Raw genomic sequence first — 20604 nt, forward strand, 5'->3', positions numbered from 1 at the left:
GAGGCCTAGCTTTCAGCCTCACTGGGCATTTAACATGCCTTCCTCACTAGGCTTAATCATTTCTAACTTTCGATTGAAAGTGTGAAACATGCGAGTCTTCCTCTCTTTGAACGCCTGGAGGTCACTGTAAGATTATTAACTGAGCTCTCTCTTATTGTGTTTGGGGGAATAGGGAGATCTTAGAGAGGGACAGAGACAAGGGAATGATGGCCAGTTGGTAGAGCAGTGAGAAGAACATACACAATATTTAACATTTAAGCTCACCATTTGATGGGCATGATCACAGATCACCAAAACAGAGAAAAACAAAAAAGTTTGAAATGTTGTGAGATTTATCAAAATGTGACACAAAGTGATTAACTGCTATTAGAACAGTGATATCAATGTACTTGCTCTTGCCACAAATCATCAATTTGTAAAAAATGCAGTTATTTGTGAAGCACAATGAAGGGAAGCCCAATAAATGAGATATACCCATAAACTTAAGAAAATTCTTCAGATGACTTGCAGTTTGCCAATGATCACAGAAAAACACCTAGTTTCCAAATATTCATATTATCATTTATATGAAGTTTGCAGTGAGGTTGTGGGGTTGTACTACCTCTTCCATCTCTGGATCCTTACAGTTGTTAAATTTAACAACCATATCTCTTTGGTCTACCCACAGCACCTTATTTCTTGCTCTTTTTTGTGTGTATCACACTGTATTGCTAGTGTCTGATTATGTGTTTGTCTCACAATTGGGTCTGCACTTTTGCTCCCTAATGTCTAGCATGCTGATTTGCTTATATGGCAATACTCAATAAGTATTTGGCATACATTCGTTTCACCTTTAAACTTGAAAGATTTAGGAACCTCTGTGTCACGCTGTCAGTTGAGCATCTGACTCTTGATTTTGACTCAGGACATGGTCCTAAGGTCATGGGATCGAGCCCATTGTTGGTCTCTACACTGAGCATGGAGCCTGCTTAAGATTCTCTCTCCCTCTCTCTCTGTGTCTCTGTCTCTGCCCTGCCCCCATTCACAGGTGCTTGCAATTGTTCTCTAAAAAAATAAAATAAAATTGGTAGATTCATTCCATATGCATATTGGAATATTTCTCAGACATAAAACGAATGAAATCTTGCCATTTACAATGGTGTGGATGGAGTTAGAGAGTATAATGCCATCAGAAATAAGTCAGAGAAAGACAAATACCATATGATTTCACTCATGTAGAATTTACGAAACAAAATAAACAAGCATAAGAGAAGAAACGAAAATAAAGGGCACACCAAGAAACAGACCCTTAACTATAGAGAACAAACTATATCAAACTAAAAAACAAATTAAAACTCAACCAGAGGGGAGGTGGGTGTGCAATGGGTGAAATAGGTGATGGGAACTAAAGAGTGCAATTGTGATGAGCACTGGGTGTTGTAGGTACGTTTTAAACCACTAAATTGTATGCCTGAAACTAATATTACATTATGTTAATTAACTGGAATCTAAAAACTTTAAAAATTGATAGATTTAATAATATATATTGTTTTTTACATTTTTTGCAGTAAGGAATATAAATTTGTACATGAAGGATTATTTGGAAAAATATCTGTAAGAGTCTTAAAAATGTAAACTTGTGGTTCAGTAATTGCATTTCTTATAGTTAATTCTAAGAAACAGAGAGAAATAGAAAGTTTGGGTATGATATTTGTTGTAAAATCATTTATAAAATTTAAAGATTGGCTCCAACCTGTATTTTTACCATCAGGAAATTTATTCAACAACTTTTGGTACATTTATATGATATGAAACCACATTAAAAATCAAACTCAGACTTTTAAATTATATACAATAATACAAATGATGTATCATTTATAGCTTATTCAATTTGGCATATTTTTTCATCATTTTGCATCCTGATAATGTATCCATATTTAATATTGCATTCAGTTCTACTTCATCAATAAGTTTAATGTGTATGCCATTTTTTTATTCAAGTTATTGTAGGGTTGAGAGTTTACCTATATAGTAAATCACTAGAAATTGGGTAGGTTTATATGCTTCCTCTTCTTATTCTAGATGGTGTTTGTGAGTCTGTTCTTGACCTGGTTACGAAAACAGATAGTTTGGTCCTTGGTCTATAGTGCTAGGTAAGTCTGCCTGACCTCTAGAAGTCATCTCCCGCATTTCTTTGTGTCCTATGCTTGGGAGGACATGGCCTCTTCTATTTGCCCTGTATTACCAGGCTGCTGACAGTTTTTCCCCACTTTTCCTTCTCTCTGCTTCAGTATAATGGGAAGTATGGAATTATAGGAGTTTTGGAATAGCTTCTTAGCTGTTCCAAACTTAACTTTTTCCCCATCTGCTTTTGCCTTATTTCCTCATGACCGGATTTGACTCTATGAAAGCATTGTCATTTACATCGAAACTGGTTGTTAGTTGATGAAATTAGGCACTTTTACAAAAAGATGTGATGCTTCCACTTAAAGAATTTTTATTGTTGTTTTTTAAAGTGTCCATATAACAATGGGGTGGGTTAGAGAAAAGTATCTGTTAAATTTAATGAAGTACTAGTACAATTTAGAACCAAAGAAAAAATTTGAAATACAGTTCTCAAGAGCAGTAATTAGAACAAAGAACCAGATCATGGCTGGTTCAGATTCACTCAGCTGAGTTTTGCCAGGGCGCATGTCTTTACCAAGCCTGCAGTTATATATATGCAGGTATGTTTCTTCATCCAGTAGACCATGATCATAAGATACAGTTAAACATATTTTGTGTATAATAAATCATGTTTAATTTTATTTCTAATGGGCACTCATGACAAGGCAATATTTGTTACTTTTGGAAGCTCTTAGGGACTTCCATAAAGCCCACAGTGGTATTCTAAAGTAAAAAAACAAAAGCAAAAACAAAACCTTAACATTTTATGTTTTTCTTATCATTTTTGGGGGACTTGTAATCAACTTTTTACACACACTATTTAATTCATTACTGTTTATTAAAACAATTTTAGGAATGGTTAGATAAACCACAGTGGAAATCATTTCTTTCTTCACTGAGATTCTGATTTTTCTCAGGGTTAAAACAATGTGATCTGTATTTTCAGAAGTATCAAGCAATATATAAGCTCCCTGAAATGTACTCAGTACTTAGTAACTTGAATTAAAATAAGTAAGCATCTAAGACAGCTTTCACTTAAAGGAGTTTGTAATAAAAGATGGTATTTAAAAAAATATACAAAAACAGCTTAAGAGAGACTCTCTTTCTTTGCCTTGTAATCCTGGCATTGTAACCATGTGCATGTGAGGTAATATAAAGGGAGAAGCCACAAGGTGTGGCTATGCATTCATTTAGCTGAGTGCTCCCTGCTGCTGCCAGCATCTTCAGACAGCTCTTGGGACTCTATAATTGCAATCTCCGCGAGTTCTTTCTGTTTTCCTTGTCCATTTCCAGCTTGCATTTTGAGAAATAATTGGGTAAAATATTCATCTCCTAAATAGAAAAATAAAAACTCTGGAACTGTCCGACATCTCAATGGCACATGTAATTTAAAACCATTCCACAAATAAAGTTGATGTAAATATAATGTAAATAGGTCTAACCCTGGATAGATAGATATTTGAGAAGAGCTTAGCCACAGACCTTTCGTAACAATTTAGCCCTAAGTACAACCTTTTTAAAGAGACTTTTTTTTTTAAAGGTTTATAAGTTTGGCTTTTAGCAATAATATAGTTAATCCTAATACCTCACACTTAGCTTGTGTTTCTGTGTTGCAGTAGTTACTCTAGCTAGAATAAACAAGTTTACATACAAAATTCATTTGTAAGTTCAAAGCTTACATTAAGCAAGGAAAAATAACTTTTCCAGGAGAGGCACACAAGGATTAAATTATTTTCTGTGTTACTAAAAGGGTACTCCATAACACAGAGGAACATTACTGTAGGGCTTAATCAGAAGTGTTTATGTGCATTGCATTTTAAAAATCTCTAATGTGAAGTTTCATTAAAGGACTCCAGCGTAGCCTTTTGAGAGTCCATTAATAGGGCTATGTAAATTCTTAATCCTCTTTTTTGCTGTCATTATGTTGAGAATATCAAAATGAATAATTGAATGATTGAGGAGCGTTCCTGACTATATTATTTGGAAGAATTACTGGGGCAAAATCAGTGTCCTTTCACTGCTGGAAACAGTGACTAAAAGAGAGAAAGTGGGCAGGCTCCTGGTATTGTTCGCAAGGTCGTGCTCCTGGGCTTTGTACAACTGCAGGGTATTTAAAGTTCCTGGTATCCTTGGCAACACAAACTGTTTGTGATACCAATTGGTGCTTGTGTTTCAATGATGTCATACGATTTACAGATCCACACAATGGCTCTCTTGTTTGTGGACCTACAGAGGAGTTCTGACAGTTTTGGAAAAGCACCTGAATACCCATAGGAATTGAGGCTTAATTGTGTATGTGTGTGTGTGTGTGTGTGTTCGAGTGTGCGCACACACCCGTGCATGCGCGTGAGCAAGTGAGAGAGTGAAAGAGTGAGGTGGGGGGCAGGGATGGAGAGGGAGAGAAAGAGAGAGAGGGATTTCTCTCAAGCTTTAATTTTGAGAAGTAGTGACAACCTATTCTTTACTGCTTAATCTTTTGAGTTGGATTCAACTTTTTTGAGAAAGCAAAAAATATCACCCACCAAATTTCTCATATTTTTGCATTCTTGTGATTGCATTTGAGAAGTATCTACACATTTTTGTACTAACTGAAACTTGTAGAAAAACAGATGAGGATTAATTGCTCTTCTCAAGTTTAGCCATCAGCTATGCAGTCGTAAGAGGCTTATAGAGCTGGGAGTATTCGAACTAATTGGTTAGATTAAAACAGTGCCATTAAAAAGATTATTTCATTTCCTCTTCTCTCTCTCTCTCTTCTTTTTTTAATATGTGAAGTAATTAGTAGACGGACCTAAATGATGTACATTAAGTTGCCAAACCAGCTTAAAGAATGTGTTTCTGTCCTTATATTCACTTTTCCTTATCATTGTTTCTGTGGTCAAAAGGCTGTAGGCTTATTGGCTCTTCCTTTGTTAAGGTTCACATCAAGAATGATATGTGGATTCATGACATACCAGACCCTTTCCAATGGAATTTTCCTTTCATTGGAGCAAAGCTGTGCAGTTTTTTTTTCCTTTAGAGTATTTCCAAGGAGTGATTTATTTACATACATCTTATAATTCTGAAGATCGTTCACAGTTTAAATGAGATTTTTTTCCTCTGACATAATACTACAGTATTTTTAGCATCAGTAGTTTTGAATTGGAATAAGAAATTAACCCATTATTTCAGATCTGGGCAGTGTAAAGACTAATAAGAGCTAACGTTTACTGAAGGCTTAATATCTGTTCTAAATGCTGAACATTTCTCATTTAATCCTCACCACATTCCTGTGAGGGAGAGATCATAATGTTCCCATTTTAAAGATGAGGAAACTGGGGCCCCCAGAGGTTAAAGATCTTGACTAAAGTCTCACAGCTGGTAAGCAGTAGAGCAGCGATTCCTTTTCAGGCAGTCTGACTCCAGGTTTTGTGTTCTTAACATGATGCCTCTCAATAACAACGGTAATAATGAGGGCTTACATTTATTGAGCACTCTCTGTGTTCCAGGAATTGAGAAATTGTTCTTATCTTTTTCTAATGTGTTAACTCAATCAAATATCCTAAGATGGGACATGGGTCCTGCTGTGACTCTGAGTCTTACTCTGCCAAGTTCCTGTGCTTTGATAGCCTGTGATCTTTGTAATCCATTCATATATGCTGAAAATCAGGAGTGAGTTATGTTAAACAGCTTGTATAGAAGGATCCTAGGAGAGGTCAGTATGTACCAGGACTGACTTAGTATCACCTCCCTGTCTACTCAAGTACTGTATTACTTATCTTATGGGGAAATTAAAACCTTAGGGAGTCATATGAGAAGTATAAGTTTCAACCCAATGTTCCAAATGCTACTTAGTTATTTATAAAACAAACAAAAAGCCTGATAGCCAGCGTTTCTTTTCTTATTCCTAGGGTTTTAAAGTAGACTTGAACTAGTTAAAAATAGGTGGTTCCCTAGTAACAGGTGGTTCTCTCACTAATAATAGAGGAAGTTAAACATCTGTGGACTCAAAGTTACCATTTCTGTGCCACCCACACTCTTCTCATGATAGAGAGGTTGAATTATGAATGTGTTGAAGTGCTTGAAACTTTGTTTTCTTTTTTAAATTTTTTGTCCATGAGCTTGATATTGATCAACTTAATTTGGAGCCTCCCTTAAACTTTTTCTATTTAGGTAGCTACATATTTTTAAGGTAAATAATGTCGCTTTATAATTTAATCTTAAGCCACATTAATAGATGCACATAATTACAAATGTGTACTATAAGGATTGAAATGAAAATGAGCAGTTATGTTCTCTACCTGTGTCTCAGCTAGTTTCTGTTCCAAAGAGGCATCCCCTTGTAATTCCTTTAGAGGTTTTCTCCATCACTTATCTTCATATTTTTAAATAACTCATGCATTCACACCTACACATATGCACACATGAAAATATAGATAGATTTACATAGTTCAAACACTTTTTGTTTGGAAATGTCTTTTACTTTTAATCTAATTTAAAAATATCTCTATAAACACATACAACCATGATCTTATTCCATTTTATAGTTGAGAAAGTGGAGTTTCAGGTTACTTCATTTGCCCCAAATCATGGAAATAGTAAGTGGCAGATTTCAATCTAGTTATTTGACTACATAGCTTAAGTCATATGTCATGTCAGTCAAATTCGTTCAAAATGAGACTGTATGTAATTATTTTCTCCCCCCTTTCAGTGCCCAAATGACTAATCACAATAACAAACTTGTGTGCATAGTATGTGTGAGGTACTTTGTTAAGCATTTGAACCTCAAAAACAAACTCCTGAGATTTAGTGTTTTGTCATCCCTATTTTACTTATTATTATTTTTTATCAGCCCTATTTTAAAGAAGAAGAAATTGAAATTTACTTAGGTTGAGCAATTTATCCAAGGCCACACAACTTATAAATGGTAGAACTGGAATCTTTTTTTAAACAGATTTTTTTTAAGTTAATTTATTTTGAGAGAGTGTGCATGAGTGTACGTGTCTGTGAACAGGGGAGAGACAGAGCGAGAAAGAGAATCCTAAGCAGGAGCTTGATCCTACGAACTGTGAGATCATGGCTTGAGCTGAAATCAAGAGTTGGACACTTATCTGACTGAGCCATCTAGGCACCCCTGGAATCTTTTTTTTTTAAGCCTATTTATTTATTTTGAGAGAGACACTCTGAGTGGGGGAGGGGCAGAAAAAGAGAGAATCTCAGGCGAGCTCCATGCTCTCAGTGCAGAGCCTGTTGTGGGGCTCAAATCAGCAAACTGTGAGATCATGACCTGAGGCAAAATCAGGAGTTGGGTGCTTAACTGACTGAGCCACCCAGATACCTCTGGAATCTTTTTAAAACATAATTAAAAAATTTTTTTACATTTACTTATTTTTGAGAGAGAAAGACCGAGCACAAGTTGGGGAGGGCCAGAGAGAGAGGTAGACGCAGAATCTGAAGCAGGCTCCAGGCTCCCAGCCGTCAGCCCAGAGTCCGATGCAGGGCTTGAACTCACAAATTGCGAGATCATGACCTGAGCTGAAGTCAGACACCTAACCGACTGAGCCATCCAGGCGCCTCTAAAATATAATTTTCATTGGGGCACTTGGCTGGTTCAGTCAGTAGAGCTTATACTCTTGACCTCAGGGTTGTGAGTTCAAGCCCCATGTTGGGTGAAGAGCTTACTTTAAAAAAGTTATAATTTTTATTGAAATATACTGTACACAGAAAAGTGCACAGCTACTATAGCTTCATATATAGTTTTATGAATTTCCATTACGGTGACAAACCTGAGTAACTTGTACCCTGCTGAAGATATGGAACATTAATAGCAGTCCAGAAGTCCACCTTATGTCCTTTCCCAGTCACTGCATGTCCAAAGAGTAACTATGATCAGCATTAATATTGTAGGGGAATTTTACCTATTTTTGAACTTTAAGCAAAATTATACACCTTTTGTGTCATTTCTTTTGTTCAGTATTGTATTTGCGAGCTTCATACATGTTGTTCCATGTAGTTGTAGTGCTTTCAACCTCATTGGTAGATAATACTTCATTTTATGAATTACCACAATTCCCATATCCATTCTGGTATTGGTGGGCATTTCAGATTATTTCTAGTTTTAGCTGTTATGAATAGTGCCACTGTATGCAGTCTTCCATCTTTTTGGTGAAAATGTGTCCATATTTCTATTGGGTATATATCTAGGAGCAGAATTGCTGCATATGTATATGTCTGGGCTCTGTAAGTGTTGTCAAACATTTTTCCAAAGTGATGGGCCCATTTCACACTCCCACCTGTAGTTGTTTCCCATCTTCAGCAAAACTTAGTATCTTTTCATTTTTGCCATTCGGGCAGTTATGTAGTAGTGATCTCTCACTGTGGTTTTAATTTGCATTTCCCTGATGATTAATGATGTTGAATACATTTCACATGTTAAATGAACATTTGGATATATATATATTTTTTTAACAAAGTAAATGTTGAGGACTTTTGCCCGTTTGATTGGATTGTCGGCCTTTTTCTTAACAGAGTGTGCTGGTTTTCCTCACCTCGTTTTTTCTGAGCCAAGAACATTGACTCTTCTAATTTTGTATTCTGGCACTTATGTATCTCCTTAATCCTAAATAACATAAATATACTGCTTTTTTTATTTATCAGGTCTTGGGCTTTTTTTTTCATTATTGATTTTTCTGTTATGTTGGATGATGATTTAGCTGTCTTATACAATTATCCCAATTGCCTACCATAATTATATACTTATTTTTATAATGAGTACTCACTGTTTTACATTATTATGCCCAAACTGGGCATGGTTGAATGTTATTATTAGATTTCCATTCTTTTTGCTTTTTTTTTTTTTTTTTTTTTGAGGTTAATAATTGCCTTTTTTTCATTTGTGTAGGTTTCTTTGGACCTGTTATTCTTCCCGTGCTTTCCTATAGTCTTGTAGTACAGTTTTGCTCAAGGCCAGTAGTATCAGGTAATTTATTAGATCCAGCTTGATTTTGTTTCATTTTCTTTTTTCGTGGTGACATCCCTCCTGGAGTCCCCCCTAGTCTTTTTATATTTAGGATCATATCCTAAACAGCTGTCGTCCTAGGTGTTTGCTTTGCTGTCATCCTTAGAATTCTCTTTACCTTTTTCTTAGGGTGGAAACCCTGTTTCCTGGGTCTTAAGGCTTTGTCTCTTTTTTTATTTACCTCATTTCATTCAAGCACATGCTCCAGTAGTTTAAAAACTGGCAGAGTAGCAGAAAGCATGGTGTGACGTCTTCAGCATGTCAGTCTCTTTGTTCATACTGTTGCAGTCAGGATTGCAGTTACCAGCCTCCTAGTTCTCTTCATCATCATTTTGGGGCCCTCTTTGCTTCTCTCCTTCTCTTTCCCTTTATACCAGTTATAAAAATACAGTGTGCCTGTTCTCTTGATTTACTCAGTTATGGATTGAATGTTTGTGTCCCCTCCCACACCCCCAAGTCATTTTATAGGGCTATATCTTGGAGGTAGTATAGGTTAGATGGGGTCATAAGGGCCATCCCTAATCTAATAGAACTGGTGCTTTTACAGAAGGAGAAGGAGATAGCCCTTTCTCTCCATCATGTGAGGACACAACAGGAAGGCAGCCATCTGCAAGTCCAGAAGAGCACACTCACCAGCAACCAAATCAGCTTGTGCCTTGATACTTGATTTCCCAGCCTCCAAACCTGTGGGAAAAGAAATTTCTGTTGCTTAAGCCACGCAGTCTCTGGTATCTTGTTATGGCACCCCGTGCAAACTAAGACAGTCCCCCAAATTTGAGGCCTTGAGTAGCTTAAAAATATTTTTATTTAATCCTCAAACTTGATTATTTGGCTAAGTGAATAACTTAGGTTGGAAATAAGTTTCTTTTGGAAATTTGAAGGCATGACTCCATTGTCTTCCAAATTCCTGTGTTACATTGGAGAAGTCTAGATCCATTCTTTTTTTTACTGCTTTATAGTCTCATGTTGTATTTGTTCCCTCCTACTGATTTGAGGTCAGTGGTTTTTGATAAAAAGAAAGCTTTTCCACATCTTATGTAAGTCAGCTAAGTTGCTCAGGACTGAGCTGACTGAATTGGGTTGTCAACTTTACAGTGAGTGACTGATAGGATTCTTCAGAGAAGCCTATGTTATCGCCTTGATAGTTTTCACTGTAAGCCCAGTGATTTGTGACTCAAACAGGTCACAATTCAAACGAGATGCATATTTAGCTCTGTAATTCTATTTCAGTTGATACTGTGTAGAGAGGTAGAGCTATTAAAATTTTTTAATGCTGCCAAACTTTTGATAGGTTTTATTTTTAATGCAGTCTGCCTTCTTTTGCTCCTTTAGATAGAGAGATAATATTACAGTATTGGCTGTATAACCAATTGCTAAAGCCTCAGAAACTGATCTCTTAATAGTGGTCATCTATTTACTCTTTTTTCCCCTTCTCCACAAAGAATCACATTCCTTTTAAAGCTCTAATTCTCTCCTCACAACAGCTGCCGCTAAAGGAAAGTGACAAGATTCAGTTCAAAAAGAGGCAGGCATGGGGGTATACAGGACGAGGTACTAAACATAACAGAAGGAATGGATATTACATGGTGTTTGAGATTAATTCTTAGTATAGTTCATTTTTCTACCAGTAATATGAGTATGAGACACAAAAATGATCGTGAGTTTTGATCATTTATGTAACACCATGGTTATGTTCTAAGGGACAGACTAGTATTTTCTTACACTTTTTGTAAATTTGCACATACTTGACTGTTTAAGAAAAACTTGCATATAGACCTTTATTTTTTCTTCTAAGGATTATTATTCAAGTGAATTATTTTGAGTATTTTATGTTTTTCTGTTTAGGTGAGAGTATGAACTGTAGATGTAAATGGTCCCATTGGGAGTGAAGTACAAATTGTAATTGGCTGCCATCTGTCATCTGAATGTGGCTTCATTCACAACATTCCATTCACTTACTGATACCATAGAGTTACTTGAACAATATGTGATCAAGTGTAGTACAAACTGTATTAGTATAGACCATCATAGGAATTGTTTCCCATCCTGGCCGTCATCTAATACTTAGGTAGTATTATCCAATTAAAATTTGTTTTTCTGGGACACCTGGGGGCTTAGTCAGTTGAGCATCCAACTCTTGATTTCAGCTCAGAATATCATTCCAGGGTCATGGGATTGAGTCCTACGTCAGGTTCTGGGCCTGGCTTGGAGCCTGCTTAAGATTCTCTCTCATTGTCTCTCTCTTCTTTCCCTCCCCCTCTTTCCCTCTTCTCTCCTTGTTTTTTCTCTCTCTCTTTCTCTCAAATAAAATTCCTCTAAAAACAGAAGTGTTACCTTTATCAAACATCTGATTGTCTATTATAAATGTCCAGCCTTCCAGGGACTTACTACATTTTAATACTTATTACAGGTAACTCTGCCCTGTGATGGAGCAAAGGTAGAATACCTATGCTTAGGCCCTGAAGCTGCTGAGACTGAGAGGGAGGCAGTGAAGGGACCCTTTGCAAATCTTAGTCTAAAGGGAATTGCTCATGAGAAAGTGTAACGTGCTATCTCCTACCCACCCTCCCTTTTTCTCAAAAAGGGTGATGTTGCGGGGCACCTGGGTGGCTCAGTTGGTGGAGCATCTGACTTCAGCTCAGGTCATGATCCCCTGGTTCGTGAGTTGGAGCCCTGCATTGGGCTTGCTGCTGTTAGCATAGAGCCTGCTTCGGATCCTCTGTCCCTTCTCTCTGTACTTCCCCCACTTGTGCACGCTCTCTGTCTCAAAAATAAATAAAACATTAAAAAATGGGGGATGGTGAGCATAGGGAGTTTACTGATTAGACACCAGTGATAAGTACCATGACAATTAAGCCTCCATAATTGAGAAGGAAACTAAAATAGTTAGCTAAGGATAAAAGACACGATATGAATTTGTTTCAATAAACAGTTAGGGTCTCCTAGTGAATTTATGATAAAGATTAAAATGTATTTCCATAAAGGCAAACAGTTCTGACCTAGTAATGATTTTATATCTTAAACATTTTGAATCATTTATTACTTAGTATCCTTATTACTCACCAAGGTGAGTGTGACCATATTTAAATCTTCTGGGGCCATTGATTTGTATGCACTGTAATGTAATTCGCCAGCCCAAGGGCTCACTGCATGTCAGGACAAAGCAGAGTTCATAGCCAATAATCTTTGTGTTTGGATAGTTATTCTAAGAAAATTTTTGTTTGCTTCTTCTCGAATTTGCTTATTTTCTGACATTTTGACAGAATATGGAGGGTGGAAATATAATGAAAAGACAAAATAAATAAAATTAAACTTTATCTTAATGTCCCAGTTCATTTTGTCTTTTCTTTCAATACTTTAAGAATGAAAGAGAGTGATTTAAAACATATTGATGAAGTAATGGATGGCAGCCACACTAAGTCTTAGGCAGAGAGAATTAACACATTTATAAAATAGTTTGGTCATAAATTTTCAACATCAGCAGGCTGCTGCTGAGCAGCACGTTAAAGACGTCATGATTATGATTAAAATCGTCATCACACGACACTCTAACATTTCTTCTCTGGCAGCAGAAATTGCCTGTAGAAGATAGCCAACAAGATACCACATTTTAAAAGCTGTATGGCAGGGTAAGGATTTTATTATTTATTAGACAAATAAAGAACCTTCTTTTAAAAATATGGCTTGTTAGTTGGCCCGTGGATGTAAATGATATTTTAAACTTAAACTTCTGTTAAAACTAGTTTGAACATTTTGGTGAAGAGAAAAATAGCCCTTTGTATATATAGTTAGGGAAATTGACGTATTCTTAGCTCGTTTTAGTAACATTTAGTAACTGTTTTACAATTGTTTATATTTTTACTTCTATAAGAAAGTAGCCACTCCAGTTTTAAGACTTTATAAAGTAATGTTCATTATTTTTTTTAATTTAAAAAATATTTATTTTTGAGATCGAGAGAGAGAGAGACAGAGAGAGCAAGCGAGCATGAGTGGGGGAGGGGCAGAGAGAGAGGGAGACACAAAATCTGCAGCAGGCTCCAGGCTCTGAGCTGTCAGCACAGAGCCCAGCGTGGGGCTTGAACCCACGAGCTGTGAGATTATGACCTGAGCTGAAGTCGGCCGGTTAACTGACTGAGCCACTCAGGCACACCTATAAAGTAATATTTATACTTTGACTTTGAATTCTAATCAAATTCAGAAAGAAAACAAGTCTGATAATGAAATTTGAATATTGGGAAGAATTTGCCATTAATGAGCTGGGTTGGATCTGGCATGGAAATAAATACACACGCATGAAAACATGGATCTTCCTAAGCAGTTCAGACCTCTGAGGTTTATAACAACTACCTGCTAGAAATGTGTTTTTCTTTTAATGTATAAAATCTCACCTGTAGAGAGAGATTTCCCAAAGCTGTTTTATTTTTATTTTATTTTATTTTTTTAAGTTGGTACTAAGAATCAGTGAAAGGCTATTGAGATTGAATAAAACCTTAGGGACTGTGTTAGCTGGAAGAGTCTCCCTATGGAATACTCTGTAAAGCTTTCTTGGATGGGAGTAAACAGGTCTTGTATTTTACCAAGTTTAATTGCATTTAACTTACAATGTTGGAATTTTAAAAGAACATGTGGCTAGTAAATGATGTGATACCAAAGTAAAATTTCCCACAGCAGTTTTTTTTCTTTGACCTTCTCCATATTTGGGTCATGGGCTTGTTCTTCTCCATTCGCCTTAACCCCTACTTCTGCCTCTAATCAGATCCCTTTATTTATTTTCCTACTGTAAGTATTTGAGATGCTTTAAGAGACCAGACGATGCTTACCCTTTGAAGACTTTAATAGAATATCCAGCTCTGTTGTATTATTTTTGTTCATCTTTGTCAAGTGATGGGACAGGCTATGAAGCTTCCTTCTCTGTTTATAAGGAAAGGTTATGAGGAAGGGTTATACACAAGAAAATTGTTGTTTCCTTGTCAGATAGTTACTAAATTTATATCAGTGCTTGAAGAAGCCTACGGTTTGATTTTTAGATTGACAGGTAGACTAAGAAATCTGGTATTTTCGATGCTGTTTTTAAGTGATTTAGGTATAATGGATTATATTGAATCCTTCTAATTCAATTCAAATTCAAAAGCTTCCTTTAAATTTTCTTATTCCTATTCTGAAAAACTTTGTTTTGGACTTCCGTGCTAAATTCCTATTTCAAAATCAGGTTCACATGATCCTGCTCTATTTCATCAGTCTGTGACCCCAATTATCCCTTGCCAGGCCATTACATTAGTTTCCCATCCATTATATAAGACCTCTTAGTGCCTTTTTTCTACTTCATCCTAGCAAGCTATTGCCAGGCTTCCTTAGAATCCTCATTGGAATCCTCAACAGAATCCTGTTGTCTCAGCAGTGGTTTTTAAAGTATGGTCTGTGGAACCCTACAACCGAGGATCCCCCTGGTCTGTTAGATTAAAACTGTTTTCATAGTAAATTGCCTTAAAAAAAAAAAAAAGACTGTTGACTTTACACGACGATGCAGAGGCAGTTTGGAGTAAAACCACCGACGCAGTTATAGGAATCAAGGCTGCTGCGCCAAACTGTATTAGGAGTCACTGCATTCTCCTCTGCCACATGGTAGGGAGAAAGGGACAAGAAAATTAGAGAACTCAGTGAAAATCCTTGATTTTGTTAAGTCTCAACCCTAGAGTTCACAGTTTTTTAACATTCTGTCTGAATGTGGGAAGCGCTCACGAGCCGCCCACTCAAGTATGATGCCTATCACAACCGAGGGCGTTCTGTGCAAGTTGCCTTGAGAGCTGAACTTGCCGCTTGTTTTCACGAAACACCATTTTTACTTGAAATACAACTGCAGGACAAACTACAGTTCCTTGGTCTTGGTTATTTGGCAGATATTTTCTGGAAAAAGAAAGGAACCTTTCATTTAAAGGGAAAAAAACAGCAGTATTTATTGCTAATCATAAAAATCCAAGATGAAAAATGCTTGATAGCTTCCCAGTAAAGATTTCTATGATAAAGTCATGACTTGTCTGAAAATTAATGAATGTGATTTTTTGATAGTACATAATGACAAGTGTCATAATTTGGGAGATCTGCAAAACTAAAGTAAACCAATGTTTTGGAAATGATCAATGCATAATGTTAAAAACTTGTACATCTGGGTTAAACATCCATTCGAAGGGTTAGGTATGCCAGTGATTTTTAACATAACTGAGTATGAAACATTCATTGCTGTAGTGTCAAATTCCACATTTTACTCACTTTTAAGAAGCATCCTCTTGTCAGGTTTTGGATTAGTATTAAAATAGATGATCCTCATTTATCTAAAAATGCTATTGAAATACTCTTCCCTGGGGCACCTGCCTGTTCGGTTGGTTAAGCGTCCAACTTCGGCTCAGGTCATGATCTTATGGTTTATGAGTTCAAGCGCTGCATCAGGCTCTGTGTTGGCAGCTCAGAGCCTGGAGCCTGCTTCAGATTCTGTCTTCCTCTTTCTCTGCTCCTCCCCTGCTCACACTCTGTCTTTCTCTCAAAAATAAACAAACATTAAAAAATAAAATACTCTTCCCTTCCAACTGCGTATCTGTGTGAGTTTAGAATTTCTTCATATATTACAACCAAAGCAACATAAAGCAATATATTATTGACTGCTGTAACAGATATAAGAATCTAGCTGTCTCCCATTCAGCTAGACCAGACTTTATTTTTTATTAAAAAATTTTTTTAACATTTATTTATTTTTAAGAGAGACAGACACTGAGTATGAGTGGGGGAGGGTCAGAGTGAGAGGGAGACACAGAATCAGAAGCAGGCTCCAGGCTTTGAGCTGTCAGCACAGAGCCTGACACAGGGCTCAACCCATGAACCATGAGATCATGACCTGAGCTGAAGTTGGCCGCTTAATTGACTGAGCCACTCAGACGCCCCTCAGCCAGATCTTAAAAAAGAGATTTGCAAAACATAAAGCAGAGTCACTGCTCTCACTTATTTTGTTTGTTTTGGAAAATAGATTTCATTAAAAATGTGTTATTTATATTAATATGCAGTAGGTTTCTTATTATTTAATGGATATTTTAAACATTTCTCAGTTTTAATTTCTAATATGGCAAATATTGATCAATATGGCTCATATAAAAAATTCTTTGATGTCTTCAATAATTTTAAGAATTTCAGGGAATCTTGAGATCAAAAAAATTTGAGAATTACTAGTCCACATGGCAGTAGCCAGTCTTAGAGAAGTACTTTTCAAAGGGACCCATTGAGTAACCTCAGATGCTTTTTAATGCTTCTGAAATTATTCAATTTTTATAATAAATCCAGCATCCAATGCGCTTGGTATCCTTATAGGACTGGGGCAATGCAAAGCAATTTCTTTTTCAGTTTTGCTTTTAAGATTCTTAATTTTTGGTTCTATATTATCCTTTTCTCTAGTGAGTTTTAGACACTAAGTACAATTGGAAGCCAGAAGTTAGAAGTATGTTATTAGAGCCAGGAGGGAGAAGCAGAGGGAAGGAGAAGAGAGGGAGGGAGAGAGAGAGAAAAAGAGATTGATTGATTGATGGGTAGTATTGGTAAAGTGAGCTTGTCCAGTGTCAATATAGTCTTAGTATATAGGTTTTACAAGTGTACTGTTAAATCTTAATTTAACCATGGAAACGAGGAAATGATAAACTGAATAAATTAAATCTATAGGTTATTTAGATCTTATTTTATCTTGTTATTTAAAATGCCTTTTCAAACTTAATCCAGAAGTGCTAAAAAAAAAAAAAAAACCCCGCAAATCACGTATTCTAACTTCTTTTTTGTTTTCTTCCTTGGAAGACAGTCTTACAATATGATATTAAAAAAAAAAGTGGGTATTACATAATGAATGTGAAATTATAAAATTTATAACAGAGCTAACCCATCTCATTATTCAGACAAACAGACATTTTTATATACAGCAGTCTTGCTCCCTACTTCATTCTACCTGATGCACTGGGGAGGAATAGTTTGGGGTCCCCAAACGCTGTGTGAAACATTGTCTTGTGTCTCAGTACCATGAAGAAACTAGGAACAAAGTCAAGGATTGGAGAAAGGGAGAACATGAGACAGTGACTTTAAGAGAGTTACTCAGGATGACACAGGAAAGGGAACTTAGGTTTTCTTAAATTCAGTGCTGATACAGATTTATATTTTGTCAAGAAATCTGCATTATGCTATAAACATAGTATTCTGTATTCTAATTTTTATGGAGTCTATCAATGTCTTGCTTAGTATAGATCACAAAATTGCTGTTCAAATTAAATTACAGTGGGCAGTTTAGGTCACGACTAACTTACGTAAGAAGGTTAGTCATTTGAATGAAAAGTTGTCTAGGCCACAAAACCACCACATTTCCACATAAAGTAGGTGCATCCCCTCTATGTTGAAGTGAAGTCGGTACTTGACTCTAAAAATAGGTCTACACTGTGGTAAAAATCTAACCCATTTGTTTGCCCAAATCATGTAAAGAAAATCAGCTTTGACATGGCTTTTAAGTACAGGCAAAATCTTCCATATGTGTCAAAAAGGATTAAGAGTCAGCTCCTTTCAAGCTTTTTGTGATAAATTAAGGAAATTTTGAGGTATAAAGAAAACTTTAATTTTCCATGCTCTGTTCGAATACAAAGGGAGGAGTTGAGGGTGGGGAAGAGAGAGTTTGTGGAATGGAGAAGCTAGGTGTGCAGCAAATACTGCTGTGCATAGTGTAGAGGAGATAGATGCCAAAAAGCAAAAGCAGTGAACTAAGAATTAGTAACATCTCCAGCCGAGCGCTAGTAAGTAATTTGGGTTCTCTGACTTTGAGTTATTTGGAGGACAGCTGATACGCTTGCCTACACATGCAGAGCAACACATTTAAATAGATTTTTAGAAAGCAAAAGAAGTTAAGCCAGAAGGAGCACTGAAGATAATATTGACTTCAGAAGACAATGTGAAGAGAGCCATACATCTAAGTGTCTGAGTTACTGCCTTGTTTATTTCTGACAGAACTACAGCTATCCCATTGCATGTTTGGGGAACTCTAGTATAAGACCTAGGACATTACTTGTACCTCCTTGAAGCCAGTACCAGGAGTACCTTCAGACTTTGATTAAAAATCTGGGGTACCTGGCTGGCTCAGTTGGTTGAGTGTCTGACCCTTGATTTTTGGCTCTGATCATGTTCCTGAGGTCATGGGATAGAGCCCAGTAGTGGCTCTGAGCTGAGCATGGAGCCTGCTTAAGATTCTGTCATCCGTCTTTCTCTGCTCTTTCCTGTCCCTCTCCCTGGCTCGCGCTCGCTCGCTCTCTCTCTCTCAAAAAAAAAAAAAAATCTTGGGACCCATGTGGCTCAGTTGCTTAAGCATCCAACTTTGGCTCAGGTCATGATCTCACGGTTTGTTGGTACGAGCCCCACATTGGGCCCTCTGCTGTCAGTGTGGAGCCTTCTTCGGATCTTCTGTCTCCCTATCTCTGCGCCCCCGCCCCCGAAAAAATAAACAAACACTTAAAAAACCCCTAAATGTCTGTAGAAAGTAATAGTAATGAAAACATTCATGTAATTGATAAAATGTGCTTATTTTTGACTTAAAACTCTCTGGCCCTCATGGGTGTTTGTTTTCTAATTTCTCCAGTTTGAGATGCTCCTGTAGCAAAGTAACTAACTAGTAATAAGTAATGCATTTAAATTATCTATCCAGTATAATCCTAACAGGAATTAATCCTTCATTGGCTAAAGAACTTTTAATATTCAACTGTCATAAAAGCCTTATTTAACGGATCTAATGTGTACTTTTGATTAAGATGTGTTCCGCGTTTTATAGCAGCCCAAATGAGTGAACAGTTTGTATCAAAAATTTTTAAAGTAACAAAGTAATTCATAACCACTTGGTATTTAATAGGGAAATGAGACATTTGAGAAGAGTTAAACATTTAGCTCAGAAACATTTAGCTCAGATCCGTACATCCACCTCTAAGAGAAATGACAGTAACATGTTAGATTTTTCCTTGCAGAAATTGCTTTCTGCGTTTTTAAGAGCTTACTGGCCTCTAGTGGTAATATGATTCTATGGTTTAAATCTTTTGTTAATCCTCATGCATGACTAGAAATAAAGCCATTTAGAAGACACCAGCGGTTAATAACTACATTCTCTCTAATGGGGTTAGCAGTACTCACGACGTGTACATGCAACACCATTTCTTCCTAAAGATTAGAGGTTCTGTCTTCCGTTCTTGTCTCTGAGCCATCCCCGCTCTTTATTTTGAATGATGTTAGTTAAGCTCTGAAGCAACTCCCCATTGTTTTGGTACATGTACAGTGGTGAGGACTGTGTCAAGTTCACGCTAGCAAATCTTCCTAGTGTTTCAGCTTTCTTTCTGCAGACTAAAGGGCCAATTTCCCCCTCTGTATAGAATGGTTTTTATTAAGAGGAAGTTTTCAATTTACCATTAGGTTCATGTTTAAAACTCTTTATTTGATTTTGAAGGACCTCACATTTGAAATACTAGTCTACCTATGTAAACACAATAATGCTTTCTCACTTTTGGTTTTTCATATTTGTCACTCAGATGTAAAGGGGCCACCTACCCATCGTCTGTCTTGTGGCCAGTCACCCTACACTGAAGCGACCACGTGGGAGCGGAGGTACTGCATCCTCACAGACAGCCAGCTGGTGTTGCTCAACAAGGAGAAGGAGGTGAGGTGGACATTACTGAGAAAAGTCGCTGCTGCTTCTGACCAATTCCTGAAATCTAGTTTTTATTTGCCTGTTGATATGTGACATTTATGGAAAGGGAGACTGTATCAATATGAAGTATAGGCATGGGCCTGACTCCTTTTATTGAGCTCTGCTCTAATGCACTTAGCAGTGCCACGTCATAAAAATTGAGTGTTTGTGGCAATGCTGTCTTGAGCAAGTCTGTCGGTGTCATATCTCCCACAGCATTTGTTCACTTCATGTTTCTGTTTCACATTTTGGTCATTATCATTCAAACATTTTCATTATTATAGGAATTGTTATGGTGATCTGTGATCAGTGATCTTTGATGTTACCATTGCGATTGTTTTGAGGCACCATGAGCTACACTCACATAAGATGGTGAACATAATTGATAAATGTGTGTATTCTGACTGCTCCACCAACTGGACTGGCTGTTCCCATCCCTCTCCCTCTTCTCTGGACTCTATTCACTGAGACACGACAGTATTGAAACGGGCCAGTAAATATTCCAACAGTGACCTCTAAGTGTTCAAGTACGAGGAAGACTCGCATGTTTCACACTTTCAATCGAAAGTTAGAAATGATTAAGCCTAGTGAGGAAGGCATGTTAAATGCCCAGTGAGGCTGAAAGCTAGGCCTCATACCCGAAACAGTTAGCCAAATTATGAATGCCAAGGAAAAGTAGTTGGAGGAAATTATGGGTGCTCCTCCAGGGAACTCACACTCGATAAGAAAG

At 36.9% G+C, this 20604-nt stretch overlaps 1 protein-coding gene across 5 annotated transcripts in view; it reads left to right on the forward strand.

The window, feature by feature from the left end:
* Nucleotides 1–20604, forward strand: part of RASAL2 (RAS protein activator like 2) — a 353784-nt gene that overhangs the window by 146923 nt on the left and 186257 nt on the right. For all 5 annotated transcript variants that reach the window (XM_029935134.1, XM_029935136.1, XM_029935137.1 and 2 more), the window contains exon 2: nt 19717–19844. In XM_029935134.1, coding sequence (XP_029790994.1) covers nt 19717–19844 — 128 coding nt within the window. The remainder of the gene's footprint in view (nt 1–19716; nt 19845–20604) is intronic.

Source organism: Suricata suricatta, chromosome 3, assembly GCF_006229205.1.
Source record: "Suricata suricatta isolate VVHF042 chromosome 3, meerkat_22Aug2017_6uvM2_HiC, whole genome shotgun sequence".
NCBI classification, from domain to species: Eukaryota; Metazoa; Chordata; class Mammalia; order Carnivora; family Herpestidae; genus Suricata; species Suricata suricatta.